Below are 19,345 nucleotides of genomic sequence, written 5' to 3'. Positions count from 1 at the left end.
CGTCATTTGAATGTATTGGACTTTTAATACAAAATCGATTCGTAGTGTTATCACAGACAAAAAACTGAAAAAAATGTAAATAGCTTTTAAAGTAGCAAATCTCAATACGATTTTGACATCCAGTTCAAATGTAAATACTTCAGAGTAAAATCTGATACACAAAAGCCAATTATTATTTCATAATGCCATTTCATATAAGAGGGACTACTCTTACAAAAATTGGACTAGATTTAAAAAAAATCATATGGATATGAATTTCTTGCTTGCTTAATTTTAGTAAAAGTACACATGTATATACAATAAGCATGGTTTTTGTTGTGAAATTTATAGATTTCTTTGTGATAAGAGAAAAATTACAGTCAAAAGTGCATTTGCCTGCTGACACATACATTATATGATAATGATAGCGCCGTCGAATTTTGGGAGAGAGAGAGAGAAAACAAACTTTGTAGATCACGAAGAATGGAAACAAATGATTTGCTTATGTAGGCAATTTGTTCAGAAAATAGGTTTTTAACCGTGATTTTTATCAATTCATATAGCATTCAACAAAAATAAAGAAGTCCTATTCTGAAATATTTTTTAAAATAATCTTTCTGTTCATCATCAATACAAGAGGCCTCGATGGTGGTTGCCATTTTAAACTGTATTGATATCTTTGAGAATAAATTCTATAAATAATGCTAAAATATTTCTTTACTAAATGACATTTTATGGCTATATGCATTGTCTAAATTTTGTAGGTAGTTCTGTTGGATGAATTGTTGACCATCCATATTTTAATCTCCTTTAGAAGAACAGTTCTGTTTATAAATGTAGTAAAATATTCAAATTTTAAAGCTTTTATGCTTGGAGTTTTTCACTGAATTAAAAAAAAACCTTTTATCTGAACTTTACAATAAATCTGACTGGTAATTTGATGACCACCGAGTCTCCAAAAGTTAATGATTTCTGCTCAGTGAGAAGTAGCCGTGCTTCAAGTTTGTTTATTTCAGATACATTTAATATCCTTTTGAGCACTATTTACAAGAACAGACGACAGGAATAGACAGCATACCTTTAGTGTTGATAAAATTAGGTTCTTCTGTTCATAATTAGAATTATGCTATATATGTGGCACCTGCCATTTTCATATGCGAGACAATAATTATTTTGATAAAATAGAAATAATTATAGCAATTTGCCGTAAAACTTGCGTATGACTAAATGCAATAAAGATACAATTTCATTTGTTTTTGCGTAGACAGGAAAATGGACTGTTTAAATATATTTTCGTTAATCGTTGTTTATCATTGTCTAGTAAGGAATAAATTTAGAGTTGAGAGCTGATTATGTTAAGAATATTGGAAAATCTAGAATAAAGTAAAATTCTATTTCTTGTGTAGTTCGAAGATAGATGTGAATGATGACTACAGTGTAACAAATGTAATTTCTTTCTCTCTCCCACATTTTTTTTTGTAAACAAGATTTTTTTATTTATAAGCACAAATTATAACTAACATTCCAAAAATGCATATTTCTTTTCTTTTATAATGAATTTAAAATTCAAATTCTGTGAAGCTGTGTCCTACAATTTCATTGCCGACCTTTCGCAATGTGATGTTTCACCCTAGCGCACCACATCTTGACTTACATAACATGCAAATTGTCAAGGCTTTTGAGAGTATTCTATGGTATTTCAAATATATATTGTAATAAAGTTGCGAATTCATTCAAAAATATTCTTTTTAATTTAATAGATCAATTATAAAAGATGCTGCCTTAGCAAAAGTCGCAAAAATATAAATCAAGAAAGCACGTGCGATTTTATGAAGCATGTCAATTAACTTAGAGATATACAAACACCTGGTGTGAAAAACAGTGATGAAGAAAAAAATGGATGTATGTAGTCAAAATATTTACATTAAAAATTTCATTCTACAAGCACATAAACCGCAATGACAAAATGCTTCCAGAATCTGTGCGGTCAAGATATGCTAACTAACTCATGTACGAATCTACTATGGCTAACGCCTAAATCAATCTAGTGAGAGCTGAATCGAACATCTGTTCATTACTTAAACATGTAAATGAAGTCGACCGGAGTTTATTGCATCCTAAACAATACGTTATCTTTAAAGTACACTTATACTATATTAGCTTTCTGCTCATGACAGCAAGTAACGGTAATTTCCCCTATATATTAAATAAAATTCATTCATCGATGTGTTCAGCGATCTAGAACAACTTTCATAAGTGATGCATCTGGCTGTCTTCAAAATTCATCGCTCTTACTGGTCAGATTAGGAGAAGGGGTGGAGATTTCGGGAAAAAAATGACAAAACAAATTTGAACGAGCTATCAATGAAATAGGTAATCAAATGCCTGCGTTATGAGTCGATAATAAACAAAAGGTAAAAGTTGAAATCGCACGAACACGACTTCCGACTTTGACTAACACTAGGAGGTAGATATAAGATAAAACTCGCAACGGATCGGAACAAGGGGTGCCTAAAGCATCAGCGACAGTGAACGGACTTTCATAAACATAAACTTATGTTGTATACTTTAGTTAACCTTTGCTTTAGTTTCTCTTAGCCGTTTTCGCGATATATCGTTACTGCACGCATTTGCTTTCATTTACCTTTAGTTTGTAACTCGCTTTTCGACAACGCTAACCATGATTGGTTCGACACGGTCTTTGCAGCATACCATACATTGTATAATTTATACTGGACTGTTTATCGCTATTTGGATAAGGACGTGCAATGGGATGCCAGTGGATATCTCTATGGAGCGACTCAGTGAGACTTTTATACCATTGGAATCTTCCGAATCTTCAGAGGTAAGACGGACTCTTAATTTCATCGCAGCGCTAGGAAAACCGAAAAATATTATCTTTTGGCTCGTTTTAATTGTTTCACTCCAGTTAACCACTTGAAATATCATCTGTCAGATAACCCAATTTTTATGCAGATTTAGTGAAAAGGGAAATTCTAAAATAACACAACAAAACTAATTCGTTTACAGAGGTTGTTACCTGCGATTATTGTCTTACCTTTTGAACATATAAAAATTTAAATCCGTGAAAATTACTAAAATTTCGGGCAGAATAACTGGTCGATGTCTTGCAAAAGTTGTCCTAAAATAGGATTATCGCTTTTTACATGCATATTATGGTGTAAAAACTCTGGCTTAGCGAGTATCGTTAATCAGGCCCTGGGACAGGCGTTTATGTCAGTCCTTGACGCGGGGTTTAGCACAGAGTACTCCCTTGTCGAGATGGACAGAGCTAAGGGTCCCCTTTATAGCCGGACGAAGACAAACAATCCCTAAGAACTGTAAACTGCGTTATTGCATGTCCCTCGTAAGACGTCAAATCACTCAAAATATCATTGTTGCATAAAAGGAATTAAATATTCTATTTTTTGTCTCTCAAAAATATATCATTTCTGTCATTTTTTATGAAAAAAATTAATTTCGATGGCTCTATGAAAAGGCAACGCCTAAAACACTAACGATTCTTGCTTGGATAAAAAAAGTGGCTGATATTATTCCAACTCATAACTACATGCATTATGGTGAAAATAAATGAAAACAATTTAGGGAATTTTTAAAATGTGAATAACCTTATTATAATTCTTGTTTATGATCTCTTTTGCTTGTAATTCACATTAAGTAGTCCAATTATTCACACGTTTTTAGATGGATGGTTTGTAAGGCTTAATTAGATTATCGTCCAGCGACAAGATTAAGTGAGAAAAAAAAGTTATCTTATTTTTGTACATCCCCTTTAATCTACAATGCTCACAAAGATGCCCCAAAAGCAGTCTTTAGAAATATATGTAGCATTAAAAAGCATTCTAATAGAGCGAACCCAGTTTGACAAATTTTAATATCTTTAAAAAGAGTATGTCGTGAAAGAGACCGCGAGTAAATTTATCATCAACGTCTGCAAATGTGTAGAATAAAAGTACACCAAACTGTCAAAAAAGTCATTTAACCTGTGTGTTATCGTATATTAAAAAAGAAACTCTTGTTACTAACTTAAATTTTGTACAGAATGTTGAATTCATTTCCATAAATCTATGTAATGCACACTTGATTGTACTTTTCATCCTTTTAAAGACTGAAATGTGCAAGAGGTATATGATAATTTTTTTCAAATACTAGCAATCTTCACAGTGAATCAAATTTAATATTAGTCCCAATTTTTTGTTATCACTAACCACTACCTTTCACTTGATTGATAACGCGTGAATTACTAGATTTCAATACTTTTCCTGTTTTTCGTCGAAAAATCCCGCATGTGAATTTCTTAAGCACAGTGTTAGGCAAAGTTTTACAAAGTAGTTTCCACAGGAATGTTCACATGCAACTTTATTTCCCCCGAGCACTAGATATTATAGTGTTCGACCCCAAACCTTGTTTTCGCCGAATACATTTGCCCTTAAACATTTAAATAAAAACTAAACTAAAATTGAAATAAAATGACATTTTCATCTGAAATAAAATCTTTAAAAAAAATTCCTTCTGGCCTGTTGATGAGCGCATCAAAGAGAATAGAGAGCTTTTATCTTAACGGGGACGCCATACAGGATTGTAAAAAAAGGGAGAATATACAATGGGGCATGAATGGCCTACAGTCGCTCTTACCCATTTGTTCAAATAAGTTTAAGCTGGAATTCCAAACGAAAAAAGCAGGAACTCTTTTACTCTATTACAGTAGTGATTTGGTTTTATTTAGGTTGAAAGTATGTGTAAAAATGGAATTACAATTCATCAATTCCATGATCGCCACATTTTGATATATAATACATTTATGAATCATTGTACGCCAGTTCGTGTGCTAGAAAGAGATGATCTTCGAGTGTAAATAGAATACAAAACGTTGACGATGATCGATTCCTTGTACAAAAATCAAAACCATGATCACCATAAATCAAGCTTATACGGCTAATAATTTCGAAATCAGTATATAAAGCAAAGTGATTCATGGTTCTGAAAAGTCCTCTATGATAACTCTATCTGCACGAATCTTTTTAAGAACAACAGCAAAAGTACCCACCCCTCCTGGAAATTTTGTACAACCAAGATCGATTTAAAATGTTTTATCTGAAAGTATGCCTAGTATAGTCAAAGGATAATAGTTTTTGAATCAGAAATTTTACTTTTAAACAAAAAATGCGTTAGAAAGGCGTTGATTGTATTTACATGAAAACGCCATTAGGTCGTTATTTTGAGGTCTTCTCTAATCCTGTCTCTCCACTCTGAACGATGACCATCGAACGGGGCGGCGAATCCGTTTAGTAGATCCCCTTAAGGCTTCATATCAGATTTGTGAATCAACAAAAGAATGTGGAAACTACAATACCCAACCCGTGAACCGTAACAAGGCGCGTGAATTTGATTTATCCGATAACACTATCGGGTGTGTAATCAGTTATTTTTATCTCGCTTACATTTCAACAGATGGTCAAATATGTTCATAATGCTTCAAAACTCATTTCAAAAACTTACAAGGAAAATTTCAATACTTAAAAGAGTGTAAAAAATGATTTTAAAAATTTCCTCTGATAAATAGGTGTTCATATATGATTCATGGAAAATACCAAGTAATGCATTTTACATATTTTTGGTATTTTTTTTTTTTTTTTGGTCTTTAGCTAGAAAACAGTTAAAATACAGGATGTCGAATCTTCTTTTTTATTAGACAACATCGATGAATATCGAAAACTTTACGGTAGGAAAGGATATCAAAACAGAACGCTTTGAAGTTAGTGATATGATAAATAAACATAAAAAAATACGTAATATGTAGTTCAACTCTTTCATCGTTGGAAAATGTGACATTGAAAATCGATTTGAATAAAATGAAATATATATTGTCAGACAGACAGTTTCATATCTGATTTATAAGAAGATAACAAATTCAACTTGCCCCCTGAAGCAACACTTTCTTTAATCACATCGACAGACGATAATCAAATATTACATCTCAACATTATTTGTGTATATATGTGTTTTCTCTTTGAAATAACTTACGCGTAAAAAAACAAATAAACCTAGACCTATTTGGAGCAAAAATATCCGTTTGATTAGAAAAAGAAACAGAGTTGTTTGTTATGAAATTAATTGCATTGATATAGACTTGCAAAGTTCCAACACCTCTACAAACCTCCATTTTGTTTTTTCAGCCCTTTGACCCTCTCGAGATCAACGATGGCCAACCTCTGGATGCCAAACTCCGAATCATGGCTCTTCTTTCCGAACTTGAAAAAGAAATGGAAGAGAAGTTTGACAGAGTATGCATTTAAGAACCTGATTTTTTGCGCGTTCATTTTTAAAAAATATTCAATCGAAGAGAAAACGGCTTGACTAACAAAAAAAATTAATAGCGGTTTGATAATTTGCATTGCAGAAAAAGAACAATAACAAGGTAAATGCAACAGCTTCAACTCTGAGAACAGCTCCGTACATTTTCGAGGGGGACATCATCTTACAACCAAAACAGGCATTGGAAGTAGTAGAAATGGGAAAACGCCGACAAAAGAGGAAGTTACACGCTAATACGGTACTCCTCTGGAAACTTCCTATCTGGTTTACCTTCCATCCAGATGAGTACAGTAAGTGGAAAAATCTAAGCATCTTTACGAATTTCTAGCCGTTCGGAACAAGAGTTTTAAATTCACTTTATTGCTTGGTTTTATTTTTTAAAAACTGTAATTTGCCTTTAATTATAGATAAAATGGAGGAAAACAGCATCTTGAAATCCATCAGTACCTTAGAGGAACTTACATGCATCAAATTCAAAAAGATAGATTACCACCTCCTTTTGAACAAGACATACCAACTGGAAAACCAAAACAACGTGACCATCAATTTCACCAAAGACATGGGGTAAGAAACCATTACACACAAACAAACTAATCTTAGAAATATATAAAAAGATTAAACTTATGGATAAAACTGTAATAATTAATGAATATTGTAATGTATATAGATCTGGTTTCAGCTGTTGGTCATACATTGGAAGGCGGGAATCTCATAATGGCGTACAAGCATTATCAGCGGCACCCAACTGTATGGTTGTAAGTATCACTTTAATAATTGTGGAATCGCATTCAAAATCTGGTTAAACCAACGTTGACATTATAATAAATTTTGGTATTTTTTTTTTTAAAAAATAGAATGAAGGGTCCCTGCTCCATGAACTTGGCCATGTCATCGGCTTTTGGCACGAGCAATCTCGGCCCGATAGAGACAGCCATGTCAACGTTGATAAGAATGCCATAGAGGAAGGAAGGTTATACAATTTCTACAAGAGCAGCTGGCAGTATGTGGATACGAAAAATGTCAGCTACGATGTCAGCTCAATAATGCATTATTCCGCCACTGTAAGTTATTCACTTCCGACCTTTAACATTGAAAACAATATTATAATGCATGCTTTGATGGCTTTTTGGCCTTTGATCAAAATAACTGGGTCAAATTTCTGACATACGATAGAAATGTTCATCAACATCTTGTGTTATATTCTGCTAATAAGGCATGTTATTTCACCATAGGCCTTTGCGGCAGTACAGGGTGGTGGTACGTATGTCCAGCCGACCCTTATTGCCAGGGATGTCCGACTCCAACGTGCACTTGGTCAGCGACAAGAATTCTCTTTCTATGATGCCAAACTTGCCAACTTGGCATACTGTCGTGGTAAGAAAGAAACTTCTTTTAAGTACTTTAAATAAAATTAAACTATTTTTATGTATATTCAGTTATTGTTTAAATTTATAACTTAAAAAATTCAAACTTAAGTGTTGTATTTCACGTAAGAGTCATTCATAATGCCACTTGGTATATCTTTAAACTAGCCTAAACTCACATAGTAAAAGATTACAAGTGCGTTCATTTGTCTCATTTCATAACTAAAAACAGATTGTTATATATTTCGTTATGTTTATCTATAGATGTGTGTGACCCTACACTTCTGGCCAAACCTTGTCTCCACGATGGCTATCAGGATCCTAAGAACTGTTCTAGATGTCGCTGCGCGGATGGTCTAGGGGGAGACTACTGCGAGGAAGTTCAGCTACATCCACACAGTGCAGGTAATACAATGTAATTCACTCTGGATGATATCACTTTTTTAAAAAAATCCTTTACCGTTTAACGTCATGCCAATATTAGAGTGTTAGTGAATTACATGTTCTTTTTTTTCTCTTTTTTTAACAAAACAGCAAAAAGTGGGGAAATTTTCGTTTCGGACAAACCCGTCAAGATATCAGCTTATGCCACAAGTGATTACAGGAAAGGAACCAAACTGTCATGGCTCTTCAAAGTAAGACTATTACTAAGTGCTCAATATTGTTTGATTTGTGTTTTGATTCGTCTTATGAATCTTTTTTTGTTGTTGAAAAAGCAATATATTTAAAGATTTTATTTTTTTTCAGACTGAGCAAAATAAACAGATCAAACTGAAATTCAAGGGAGATTTTATGATGTATTACAACTGTACCGATGACCCTAATGTAAAATGTAGGGACTATGTTGAAACTCGCTACTATCACAATTTGGCCAATCCCGGGGCAAGGTATTGACATTTACAGTTTAATGAATTAAAAAAAATTATCACGTCATTATTAAAGATGAATTAATAATAAGTGGTGACCGCGACTTGAAAATTCCCCTCTTAATGTTGATTTTAGAGGAAATTTTGAAAAAAAGACCCTTAAAAAATTGGTATAATTCATATTCTTTGCTGAATATTTATCTAAAATAACACTCTTTTTACAGATTCTGTTGCTTCAATAAAAATGATAAAGCATCGCCCATCTTGTCTGAAGGAAATCAAATGTTAGTTTTGATGCGTGCATTTGGAGATGGGAAAAGAGGATTCGAAGCCGAGATAGTTTCAGGTAACTGTCTATCAAAACTTTATCTTGATATGCGTTTTGTTCATTTAATTCAGTGTTAAAATATTTTAACGTTGTAATAATTATCTAACCAAAAATCTTGCTCATTTTTTTTAAATTTTCATTTTTTTTTTCATTTTTTTTTTTATCGTAAAATAACTACAAAAAATGTAGAATTCTACATACTATAATGAAATAAAATAAAATATTGATAATAACATTAACTATTCTACGTGTACATTCTGATGCATTTAAATTTATTTTTATTTGAATTTTGCTTAACAGTAACAATTTTTTCTCTGTAGAGTATTGCGGTGGATTTGGTCCTAGCAGTGAACAAACTAAGACTTATATGCCGTGCTCCCGTCTGGTCAACGAGCCGTGCGAACAGGTGTGGGAACAGGAAGAGGAAGTTGCGTGTAAAACCTGGTACACATGGGCACCTGACTGCAAAACAGAAACGTAAGACACCTCTCTCTCTCTCTCTCTCTCTCTCTCTCTCTCTCTCTCTCAGAGTTTCAATGGTGAACTTTCTCTTTCTACTTTTAATGAAATTTTATACATTATAACCTTTTCTTCCTATCATTTCACAGGATTGTGAAGAAGTCAAGGCCTGCACTTTGTCCGCGATCCGAATATTACTGTGCCGATAACTTCTACTTTGATGGTCAACTCTGTGTTGGTAAGAAAACAAAACCTTTACCATCGCATAGAAAAACCGACTTTTTCTATGTTAAGTTCCATGACCTTTTAATTTTGAAATCATGGTGAGTTTTTGAGAACTTAATATTTGATTTTGAATAGGAAAAACCACAACATTCACACCATCCTCCTCCAGTTCGATGCATTCGGTTACTGCTAGCAACAATCCACAGTCTTCCACTAGCAGCATCCTCAATGACGCTGTTGGCTGGACATCCTGGTCTTCCTGGAGCGCATGCAGCGCCACCTGTGGAGGATGTGGAGTGCAGACAAGGGAGAGAACTTGTGAAGATCCACAGCTTTGTGGGTAAGTGTCTGAACGATTCATGTTGATTTCTTACGTCCCTGATAATTTTTCATCATAATTTTAAAAACAATGCAACCTTTTCATTTCTAGTACTGGTATTCATATTTTGTTTTGTTTTGTATGATAGGGGTAAGACGCATGGATCGGAAGTGAAAGCATGTGGTCAGGAACCATGTGACAAAGACAAGATATCCAATAAATGTACCCGCGTGGTAGAGAAAAAACAACTCTGCAGCCCGCTATCCATGGATATTTGTACAACGTAAGTCAATCATGATCTCAGAAAAATCATAGTGCCATAAAATGAATGACAATGTCTTTTTTACAACTCTAAATTAAAATAAAATGGGTGAATAATAGACATAGATTTTATATTTTGAAAATATGTTTAATTTACTTTCACAGGACATATACAGAGACGTACGATTGTTTTGGTACATGTTGTGCTAATTACAAAATTGAGGAGGACACGTGTGTTCCAATAACCAAAAGATAGGACTCAAAGGAATATTATTATAATGGATGCTTAATCATCAAATGAAGCAGGCAGGTTTCCCGCTTCAAGTACCCCAGAAGTCAATATCTGTGATATTCCGAGTATTTCGCCTAGATCATCTAGTCATGTAGAATGCAGGCATCATTTCTTTACTTCCGGTTTCGATCGTCACAGCTACGTCATCACTGCGATGCGCATGTCACGAAAAGCTATTCAACCACCGCCAGAGTAACTGGTGATTTCTCTGTATCGCACGCGTGAAAAGAGGATTAGTGGAGCAGAGCGGAAAAAAGTCATTTTGAGCATATTTGATCATTAGAATTCCATTAATATATGTTTACTTTGTGTTCGTGTAAATTGTAAATATTCTTTAGTGTTTTATTGTTTAACAAAACATCCATTTGTGAGAAGTTTTTACAGACATTAGGTTTTATGTTTTTAGAAAACATGTCAACTGTTATCATTTTTCAATCTAAAGAAAAAAAAAGTTAAAAAATTATAAATTTTCTTGCTTAATCTCTTGCGCCTACAGGTATTGGTAAAACCAAATTGAATTCATTTGTTAACATTTTTTCCACATTTCATCTCATCTCTCATCTTATTTATTTTTTTCATCATAGTCATAAAACCAAAATCATGCAAAAAAACACAGCTAATCTGCCTCATAGTTTTATAGAGTAGAAATAACGTGCAGCTGATGACCATAATTATTTACTTTTCGCAATGAATATACACATGTTCTTTATTTTCAATTTTTATTAAAAATTTCGAAAATTCACAGAATAGCAATTTTTGACGTTGATATTGAATACAATGTAGACATTTATTTTGCTCAACTTGAATCTGAAGGTTTATTTTGTATGCAATACCTCATGTATGAAAATTGCATAATTGCACATAAGGAGGTAGAGGACTTTTACAATGAAAATAACATTTTAAAAGGAATGTAATTCAAAGGGATTCTTGTACATCTGTACAATAACCCTATTCATAATTTAATTCCCGATTCATATGGCGTAGTTGTTAAATTTTTGGGGGATTAAAACTATGTTGTTGCTATGTAGTAGTGCATTTTCCCGCGCTAGCTAAATGACTTGGTAAAGAGTTGATTTTGGGAGGTGGGGAATCGTCAAACATTTATATTACTAGTACAATTAAGGTATTGTGTATCGTACACCCGTCATTGTTTTTCGGGATTCCTCTACCTCTCTTTTAAATGCCATTTTTATCATACGTTATTGATTTTTCGATTGTAAATACTTGATATTTATTTTGTTATTTGTTTGTATTTTTTTTCTTTTGAATAAATAAATCCGTTTTAACTTTAAGGCGTTTCTGTCATCTGTTTTAAAGTTTGAAGCCATAGAATATGCAAGAATAAATTAACAAATCGGCTATATAATTTACGCAATATTACAAAGCTATGCAGTTACGGGAAATGTCGAGCGCACGCGTAAGGGCGCCTGACGATAGGAAAGTTCCTTCTTTTTTTTTTATCATAAAAACAATGTTATTAATAATACAGGGAATAATTAAAGAAATATTTGTAGGTTCAGGCGTCTGTGGTCGAACGTGTTGTCCGGTTGTTCTACAAACTTGACGTCACTTTTGTCTCTCAATGCTATCAGTGTTTGGGTGATGTCTGAAGCCGATTTGAAGATGTATTTTCTTATTTGAAGCTCAGGAGTATGTGCAATGTACAAAAAAAATTCAAAAGTATTGAGAAAATATCAAGCAATACACTGATCTGCACATATTTATACTCAATCAATCGTTCTTGAAAGAATTAAAGCCCTGCAAATGGTTACTTTGAAAAAAAAAACTCTTTGGTCATAATCGTATGAACAGATAATAATTAAGCAGTTGGTGTTGTGTTTTATAAAATAAGAATATTTACTCTGATATAAGATATGCTTTTTTACGACGAAATATTGTAGAATTAATGTTTAGAATTTACCATTGATCCCGTAAAGGAACGCAACCCAATACACATTCTGCTGAGTACATGAATGTTGACCAGCTGCTGAGTTAAGCACTATGTAATAAAATTAATATTTATTTTAATCATATGTACGTGTACTTAACTTGCATGTAGCTGCAATTGAATATTGTTTTATGATTATTACAGCTTATTCTAAACGGTTTGATTTTTTAATGATGTCTATTAAAATGATAGATATTCACAGCTGTACAAACTTTTTTAAATCGGGATCGAAATACTTATATTCTTAAATAACAATATGGCAGCGCCCATTGAAAACGACAACCTGTAAATATTGTGAAACGAAAAATTAATGCTTGAGTATCCTTAATTATAGTTCATCTCAGTTTTCAAATTAAGACAACCAAGGCAAGTAAAAATGATATTTTATACGGTTTAACCGTTCGAGTGAAGGCAGCAGACATTGATTACCATGATTATACACAGCTTGTCTTCTATGTATACAGGTGTAGCCCCCATCCAACAGGTGTCCAATTTTTTTGCTAATTTGGCCCCCAAAGACTCCTCTTCCCATGGTTAGCAACTCACCTTTAATCCAAAATGCATCTACTGTCAACGTATCAGATATCTATTGCCATCTTACATACAAGCTACACACGGTATGTCAACTTGCCACGATGCCAACAGGTCAAAAAATCGATAAACGGTGGCTCAGTTGTACAGCTGCAAATATTTGCACCATGCCTTTATGGTATCTTAAGTTAATTACTGACAAGTAAAGTCAAGAAATTATTACATACTTGTTTTCATTTTTTTTTTAGACAAACAAACTTAACAGAAATTAATTAATGCCTATACAACTACTTTTAAATCAGTCGGGCTAAACTCTAAAACAAAAATATTTTGTTTGTAGTTGCTGATTTACAATTTTCAGAATCAGTGGTTAGATACTTGTAGAATGGCCAGATGCCATTCAAATGGGTTGGTAGGCAACTGCAAAGAAACCCAACAAAAACATTTTAATTTAATTTTAGGGCTGTAATTGTTTGTTTAATAGACTCAAAACTGCTACACTCCACCAAGCATTAACTACATGTGATAGTTTGATGACCAGGGAAAGAATGTGATAGATTCACTAGCTGGAATTTTAACTACCCTTAAGCTCAGTAATAGTGGTACAAATCGAACATTAATTTTGAAACAGTTTAAGTCTACATAGTTGTGATTATGTTTGTAACATAATAATAATAATGGTCTCCTTTTCAAACTTCACCCTTTTCTTTACATCAAAAAATCATTAATTGCTTATCAGTGTAATTTTTTCTTGCGACATGAGTTGTTTAGTTGCCGTGATTTTGCTTGTTTTAGTAATTTTATTATTTTTTTAAAGGTATAGTTGAAATGAAAAAGGGAGAAGAATGCAGAAAATATGGAAGCGACCAAGAGTCTTAGTCTTGATTGTGATTGCGGCTGTGATATTTTTGACATTCCAGTTCTTTTCTTTGGAGGCTTTGTTTCACACACAGAATAAGGCAGTCCAAGTGTCCCATTTAAAAAATGAAGACCCAGGTTTAGAAAATGTGATAGAAAATTTTAATGATGAAGACTCAGTGGCTATTGAATTGGAGAAGTCAAACAATAATAAGGTTGACAAACCAATAGGTGTCCATGATGATGATGCTCATTTATATAAAGCTGTTCACGTTAAAAAGAAGGAGATGTTCAGGTGCTTAGAAACTAAGGTAAAAATAATCATGTCATTATTTACATGTACTTGATTTAGCCTGTTGTACCAATAAAGAGAAAATGATGCATATATAATATATTCATATAAAGGGAAATAACATTACTATTTTACACTTTAAGAACCTTTTTTACTAACATTTAATGTATAATGATGTAATGTATCTTTAGGACTATATGATATATAAATTGTTTGATGAGTTCTTTATGTAAGAAAGAAGCCAGGAGTCATAATTGTTTATCTTTAATATACATGTACATGTATAAGCCTATTATGCTACTGCTAGGAATACTTTGTTACTTTATTTAAATTAGTCGAATATTGATACTGATCAAGACAAATTGTTTTTTCTAATGCAGTTTGAAATATACATGTATGTAGTATAAACTTTATTTTAAGCTGCATAATTATGTGAAAAAATGATAATTGATCATTCTCTATTTACATACTGTACATGTAAATGTTGCAAAGGATTGTTTCACCTCTATCCAGATTTCAGTGTGTGTGTGTGTGTGTGGGGAGGGGGGATCATTTATCAAAAAGGTTATCTTCATTGAACCTTATTTTAAAATCATTAGAGCAGGGCGTGTTAATACATGTACTTAGTGTTGTTTAACTTTAACTGTAACTATTTAATACTTGATCAGTATTGGAGGTGGCACTAGGCTTGAATTTGTTTGTATATGTGAAAAACATTACCTAAAAGTCTTTCAAGAAATATATAGGAGGATGGAGTGATATAAAGTACTTGCATCTACTAACACTATATCTTTTTTCTACTGCAGTGGATTAAATATGATTTTCATCAGACTGCATGAGTAATACATGTAATACAAATGCAAGTTAACTCTCATGAGTACCCGGTATATGATAAGTTTCCAGGGTTGGCAAAAAAGCGGGAAATACTCATATTTCCCAGGACGGTGGGAAATACTGGTAATTCCTGGGAATTACTGGTATTTCCAGGGAAATACTGGGAAATAAAGTACAACTACATATTATAGTACTTCATACTTAAGACATTAGTCTTAATTAAATCTGTAGGGATGTAGACAATAGTACACCTTGTCAGCAATGACATTTTATAATGTTCTTTGATTTTAACAAGTTTTGACTGGTCAGTAATGCATTGGTTATCTCTTATGAATACTCAAAACATGGTTCATTCATATACCATTGTAATTTGTTTTTAAGGCTTTAATCAGGTATAGGTGCATCTACACAGTTATCATAAACATGATATCAAAGGTTCCATTTTCTGTTTATTTGGTGAATATGAAAATGGGGCAAGAAAATTGTGAAAAATAAAGTGTGACTGTGTCACTACCTCAGTATGCAACACACCTAAGAAGAAGCCAATTAACCCACTCATAGTATGTATCTCCCCAAAACAGGAGCACAAAACTTTCAAGTGTAATTATTTATTAAAACAACATGTGTGATTATTAAATTTTTACTTGCAACACCTACACTAATTATAACAGTTTATTTTGTGCTTTGAATTATAAATCTGTAAAACACAAAACTTGAAGTTTAAAAAAACTGGACTAAAATTTGTACATTAGCAGCTATAGAAATCTTTTGGAATAGGTGATCTGGTGAATTTAAGATTTATAAACTGACAGTGAAATGGGGAAGTATAATAAATTGGTTTTTGATGCTTACCGTTAATATCTTTTATCATAAACATAGAAGTTTTACATTGAACAAACTAAACAAATAAAGATTATAAATTTGTATTTCCCAGCTAGTATTTCCCAGTTTAGTGGAAAACAGTAGTAATTACCGGGACGGGAAATACCGGTATTTACCACCGGTAATTCCCAGCACTGGTATTTCCCGGCCAACCCTGTAAGTTTCAGATGAAGATTTATTTACTGAACAGTGGTGCAAGTACCAGTACTTGATTTAAAGTAGATATGTAAATCAATTACCCGTTAGTCATTTTTTTTTATTGAAGTAAAGATTCTTTATTTGGTTGAATTAAAAATCCAATGATGTGAGTCATTTGATCCAAGTGATATAGCACGGTAATACCAGTAAATCATAAATGTACACTGATTTACAATTTACACACTGTGAAATTTTATATCTGTAATAATATTTAACCAATAGGAACAAGTAGATCAACAAGATGAGAGCTAGAATTCAGATAGTAACTTCAATTAAGTGCACAGCTAGTTAATCTTTTTTACAAAGTATTTCAGTCTTTCAAGATCTTTATGGGGTTGTTGACAGATATTTTAGTCATGCTCGAGCATATTTGACCTAATTTGTATTTCTACCTTTATTCAGGTATCTGTTTTATATGTGACAGTACATGTATAATGGCCTAGCTTACAATGCACATAATATGCCACCTGCCAATATAAAGTAAATTTTTTCTGATCAGATCTTATTTCAACATGTTTGAATCAGTTTGCTACATAACTCATTTGTATCATATATTTTTGCTTCCTATTGATTGTTATTCAAATAAAGCATTACCTTGATATTTTGTAGAAACTCATTCCATTTTCCTGGCTTAATGACAATTATTGTGACTGTGAAGATTCGAGTGATGAACCAGGCACTGCCGCTTGTCCCAGAGGAAGGTACATGTAATTTGTTTTACAGTAAACTTGTATATAATTACTTTATTGAATCAAAAAATCATTAATTGCTTGTCAGTGTAATTTTTTTTTGCGACATGAATTGTTTTGTTGCTGTGATTTTGCTTGTAAAATTTCAGCTTCTTCAAACATATTTATTTAACAAAATTTGGATGAACCTATAGAATAGCGAAAATGTTCAATTCTGTATGAACTTTTTTGTGACGTCACAATGTTCATAGCATGTGCTTATCGCTTGTCGCTTAGATTATTGTAAACATAAAATCTCGGTAATTATAACAGTTCTGAACGATTTGTCTTTTTCAAACGTAAATATATTAAGTTATAAACAGCAATTTTAAAAAGTTCACCGGGATATGAAATTGGTTGGTACGTGATCAAATCTACTGAGAAGCCCTTTGGGCTTCACAGGATTTGATCATGTGACCAACCAACTTCATATCACGGTGAACTTTTTAAATTGCTGTTTATTTCTTAAAAATTACATAATTCATGGTCTCCAGACCAGGAGTTTTGGTGTTAAGATAGGGATCGTTTAATCTTATGTACTGAATTTACATTAACTCTTCAAATATCTTCCTTTTTAGTACAATGTAAGAAAACTAAGCCCTAGCAAAAGTGGGCAAATCATAATACATGAAATACATGTGTAGGATCTTGGTTTCTGGTGTTAATGTAGGGCTCTGTTGACCTTATGAACATACGATCAAAACTGAATTCTTAAAAATTACCTCAATAATTTTATTTTAAAAGATGAAGTGAGTTCATGGTTATGGACAATCCTCTACCAAAATTGTCAAATTTATGAATAATATTAAATGTAAGATACCTTGTTTTATAGTTTTAATAACCACAAATTCCTTAAAATCTTCGTCATCAAAACTCAAAATTAAAAACTTCTTAAAGTAGGCCAAGGGTCTTGGAGTTCATGTTAAGGATATAACTCATTTTGTAACACTTACTGACACAGATTCTACTGCACCAATCAGCTACCCAATCAGAAAGCTGTCAGTCTGCCCAGCAGCCGAGTGAATGACGGAATCTGTGACTGTTGTGATGGCAGTGATGAATGGTCAGGGGAAGCTCCTCCACAATGGATGCGACACAAAGGTAAAATACTGGAGATTCCTTATTTTATGCGAGTACCTAATTCTGCGATCCCACTGTTTTGTATCAAAATGCCAGATTATAAAATCCAGAATGCGAAACTTTTATTCTAATTTCTTAAAATTCTCAACTCTTAGAACATAAAAGTGAGATCTTAAAATCTGCGATGGGTGCTTCTCGCGATTTTTCACGATATTCAGTTCTTGTGTTTGATTAGGAATCTACAGTATACAAATTAATTCCTTCCGATCACACCATGCCTAATGCCTTTTAAAAAGGTGGCCCAGTACAAACTTAAAACATTAAAACAAGCCTATATAGAATTGATCAAACTGAGCAATCTCAGATTGAAAGATTTTTTGTTGATATTACTGTTAAAGTTTTTCAATCAGTTGAAAAGACTTTATGTTAGCACAGAGAGATTCACTTTTGTTGGAGCTCCACCTTCCGCCCTGACCGAGGCTTGAACTCACAATCTCTGGAACCCATTCTCCTAGCAGTAAGCGGCCACCGCGCTCCCAACTCGGCTATCTAGGCAAGACAAAAATCTTGCTTTCGATAACAAACAGAACCTAGCGTGCTGGCCGCGCACGACACAGTCGCTTGAGATATTCACTCATAAAATAATGACATTATACATGGCATCTAAGTTGAAAATTTTCACATGAGTTATCTTACTTTGCATGAGAACTATCTATGGCATACCAACTTTTATTCACATTCAGTTATCAATTATTAATTTTGTGATTACTATGAGTTTTAATAAATAAAGATTCATCTGTTCTGATTTAATGTGGTCTCAGAGGTGAATCCAGGATTTGAAATCATAAGGGGCGCCAGTTTTAGGCAGGGGGTCTGGGGATTGCCTTTCGGCTCCCGGTGGGTCCAGGACAAAGCCCTGGTAGGGTCCCAGTTTGTGAAGTCATTGGAACCTCCTGGATTCTACAGACTTTGTAGTGTAAAAATGAAGTCATCATAAGACTTTTGTGATATTTCTTCTCGTGATTGTACTTAAAAATAATAAAATTATTTACATTTGTTAAAGGTTTGTAGGTTTGCAGTAATCCTATCAAAACCAACTGCCTTGCAGAAATATAAGAAACATTTCCTTTTAATTTTTTCCATTACAAATGGCTGTGAATTAATCAGTTTAAAAAAAATGGAAGCTTAAAACACAAGCTACAATTTGCCCGAAAAATATCGTATACAGTATATACATGTAGTTTTTAAAAAAATTAAATTTTTTTTTTTGTATTTGATCAGTTTTGATCACAATTTTCAAAAATTCTGTATTTCTCTGTATGTAATTGGTAAATTGTACTCAACTTTGTAAATATTCAATAGTTAAAAATATGAAATATTTGACAATGTGTGAAACTTTTCCTTGTAATGAATGTATTACCAGACTACACAAGATTCTTCTCCAATGATGGTGTATTTTGACTAAATGGAAGAAATTCAAGTTTTGTTTAAAAAAAATTTTCATTAATTTTATTTCCTTCTCTTTTTTATGTAGGTAAAAACTTAGTACAGCAAGCCCCTTGCCA

General features: G+C 32.9%; 1 protein-coding gene across 1 annotated transcript; it reads left to right on the top strand.

Annotated features, from left to right (window-relative positions):
• The first annotated feature begins 2,468 nt into the window (after nt 1–2,468).
• Nucleotides 2,469–18,777, top strand: LOC128156335 (zinc metalloproteinase nas-36-like). Its single transcript, XM_052818435.1, has 21 exons — nt 2,469–2,824; nt 6,177–6,284; nt 6,401–6,605; nt 6,723–6,879; nt 6,995–7,070; nt 7,170–7,376; nt 7,548–7,689; nt 7,944–8,084; nt 8,214–8,314; nt 8,427–8,566; nt 8,770–8,891; nt 9,194–9,350; nt 9,482–9,570; nt 9,693–9,897; nt 10,025–10,159; nt 10,303–10,368; nt 12,960–12,994; nt 13,947–14,077; nt 16,582–16,673; nt 17,662–17,801; nt 18,602–18,777. Exons 1-21 carry the CDS (start codon nt 2,660–2,662, stop codon nt 18,775–18,777), a joined length of 2,790 nt encoding a protein of 929 aa, XP_052674395.1. The 5' UTR covers nt 2,469–2,659.
• Nucleotides 18,778–19,345: the final 568 nt, after the last annotated feature.

This window comes from Crassostrea angulata, chromosome 1 (assembly GCF_025612915.1).
Source record: "Crassostrea angulata isolate pt1a10 chromosome 1, ASM2561291v2, whole genome shotgun sequence".
NCBI classification, from domain to species: domain Eukaryota; kingdom Metazoa; phylum Mollusca; class Bivalvia; order Ostreida; family Ostreidae; genus Magallana; species Magallana angulata.
The sequence above is the reverse complement of the archived record's forward strand: the minus strand, read 5'-3'. Positions and strand labels throughout refer to the sequence as shown.

Coding starts and splice junctions, on each gene's coding strand:
- LOC128156335 (XM_052818435.1), top strand. CDS start 2,660: ATGATTGGTTCGACACGGTCTTTGCAGCATACCATACATTGTATAATT. Junction 10,160..10,302: donor TCCATGGATATTTGTACAAC/GTAAGTCAATCA, acceptor TTACTTTCACAG/GACATATACAGAGACGTACG. Junction 10,369..12,959: donor TACAAAATTGAGGAGGACAC/GTGTGTTCCAAT, acceptor TCAACGTATCAG/ATATCTATTGCCATCTTACA.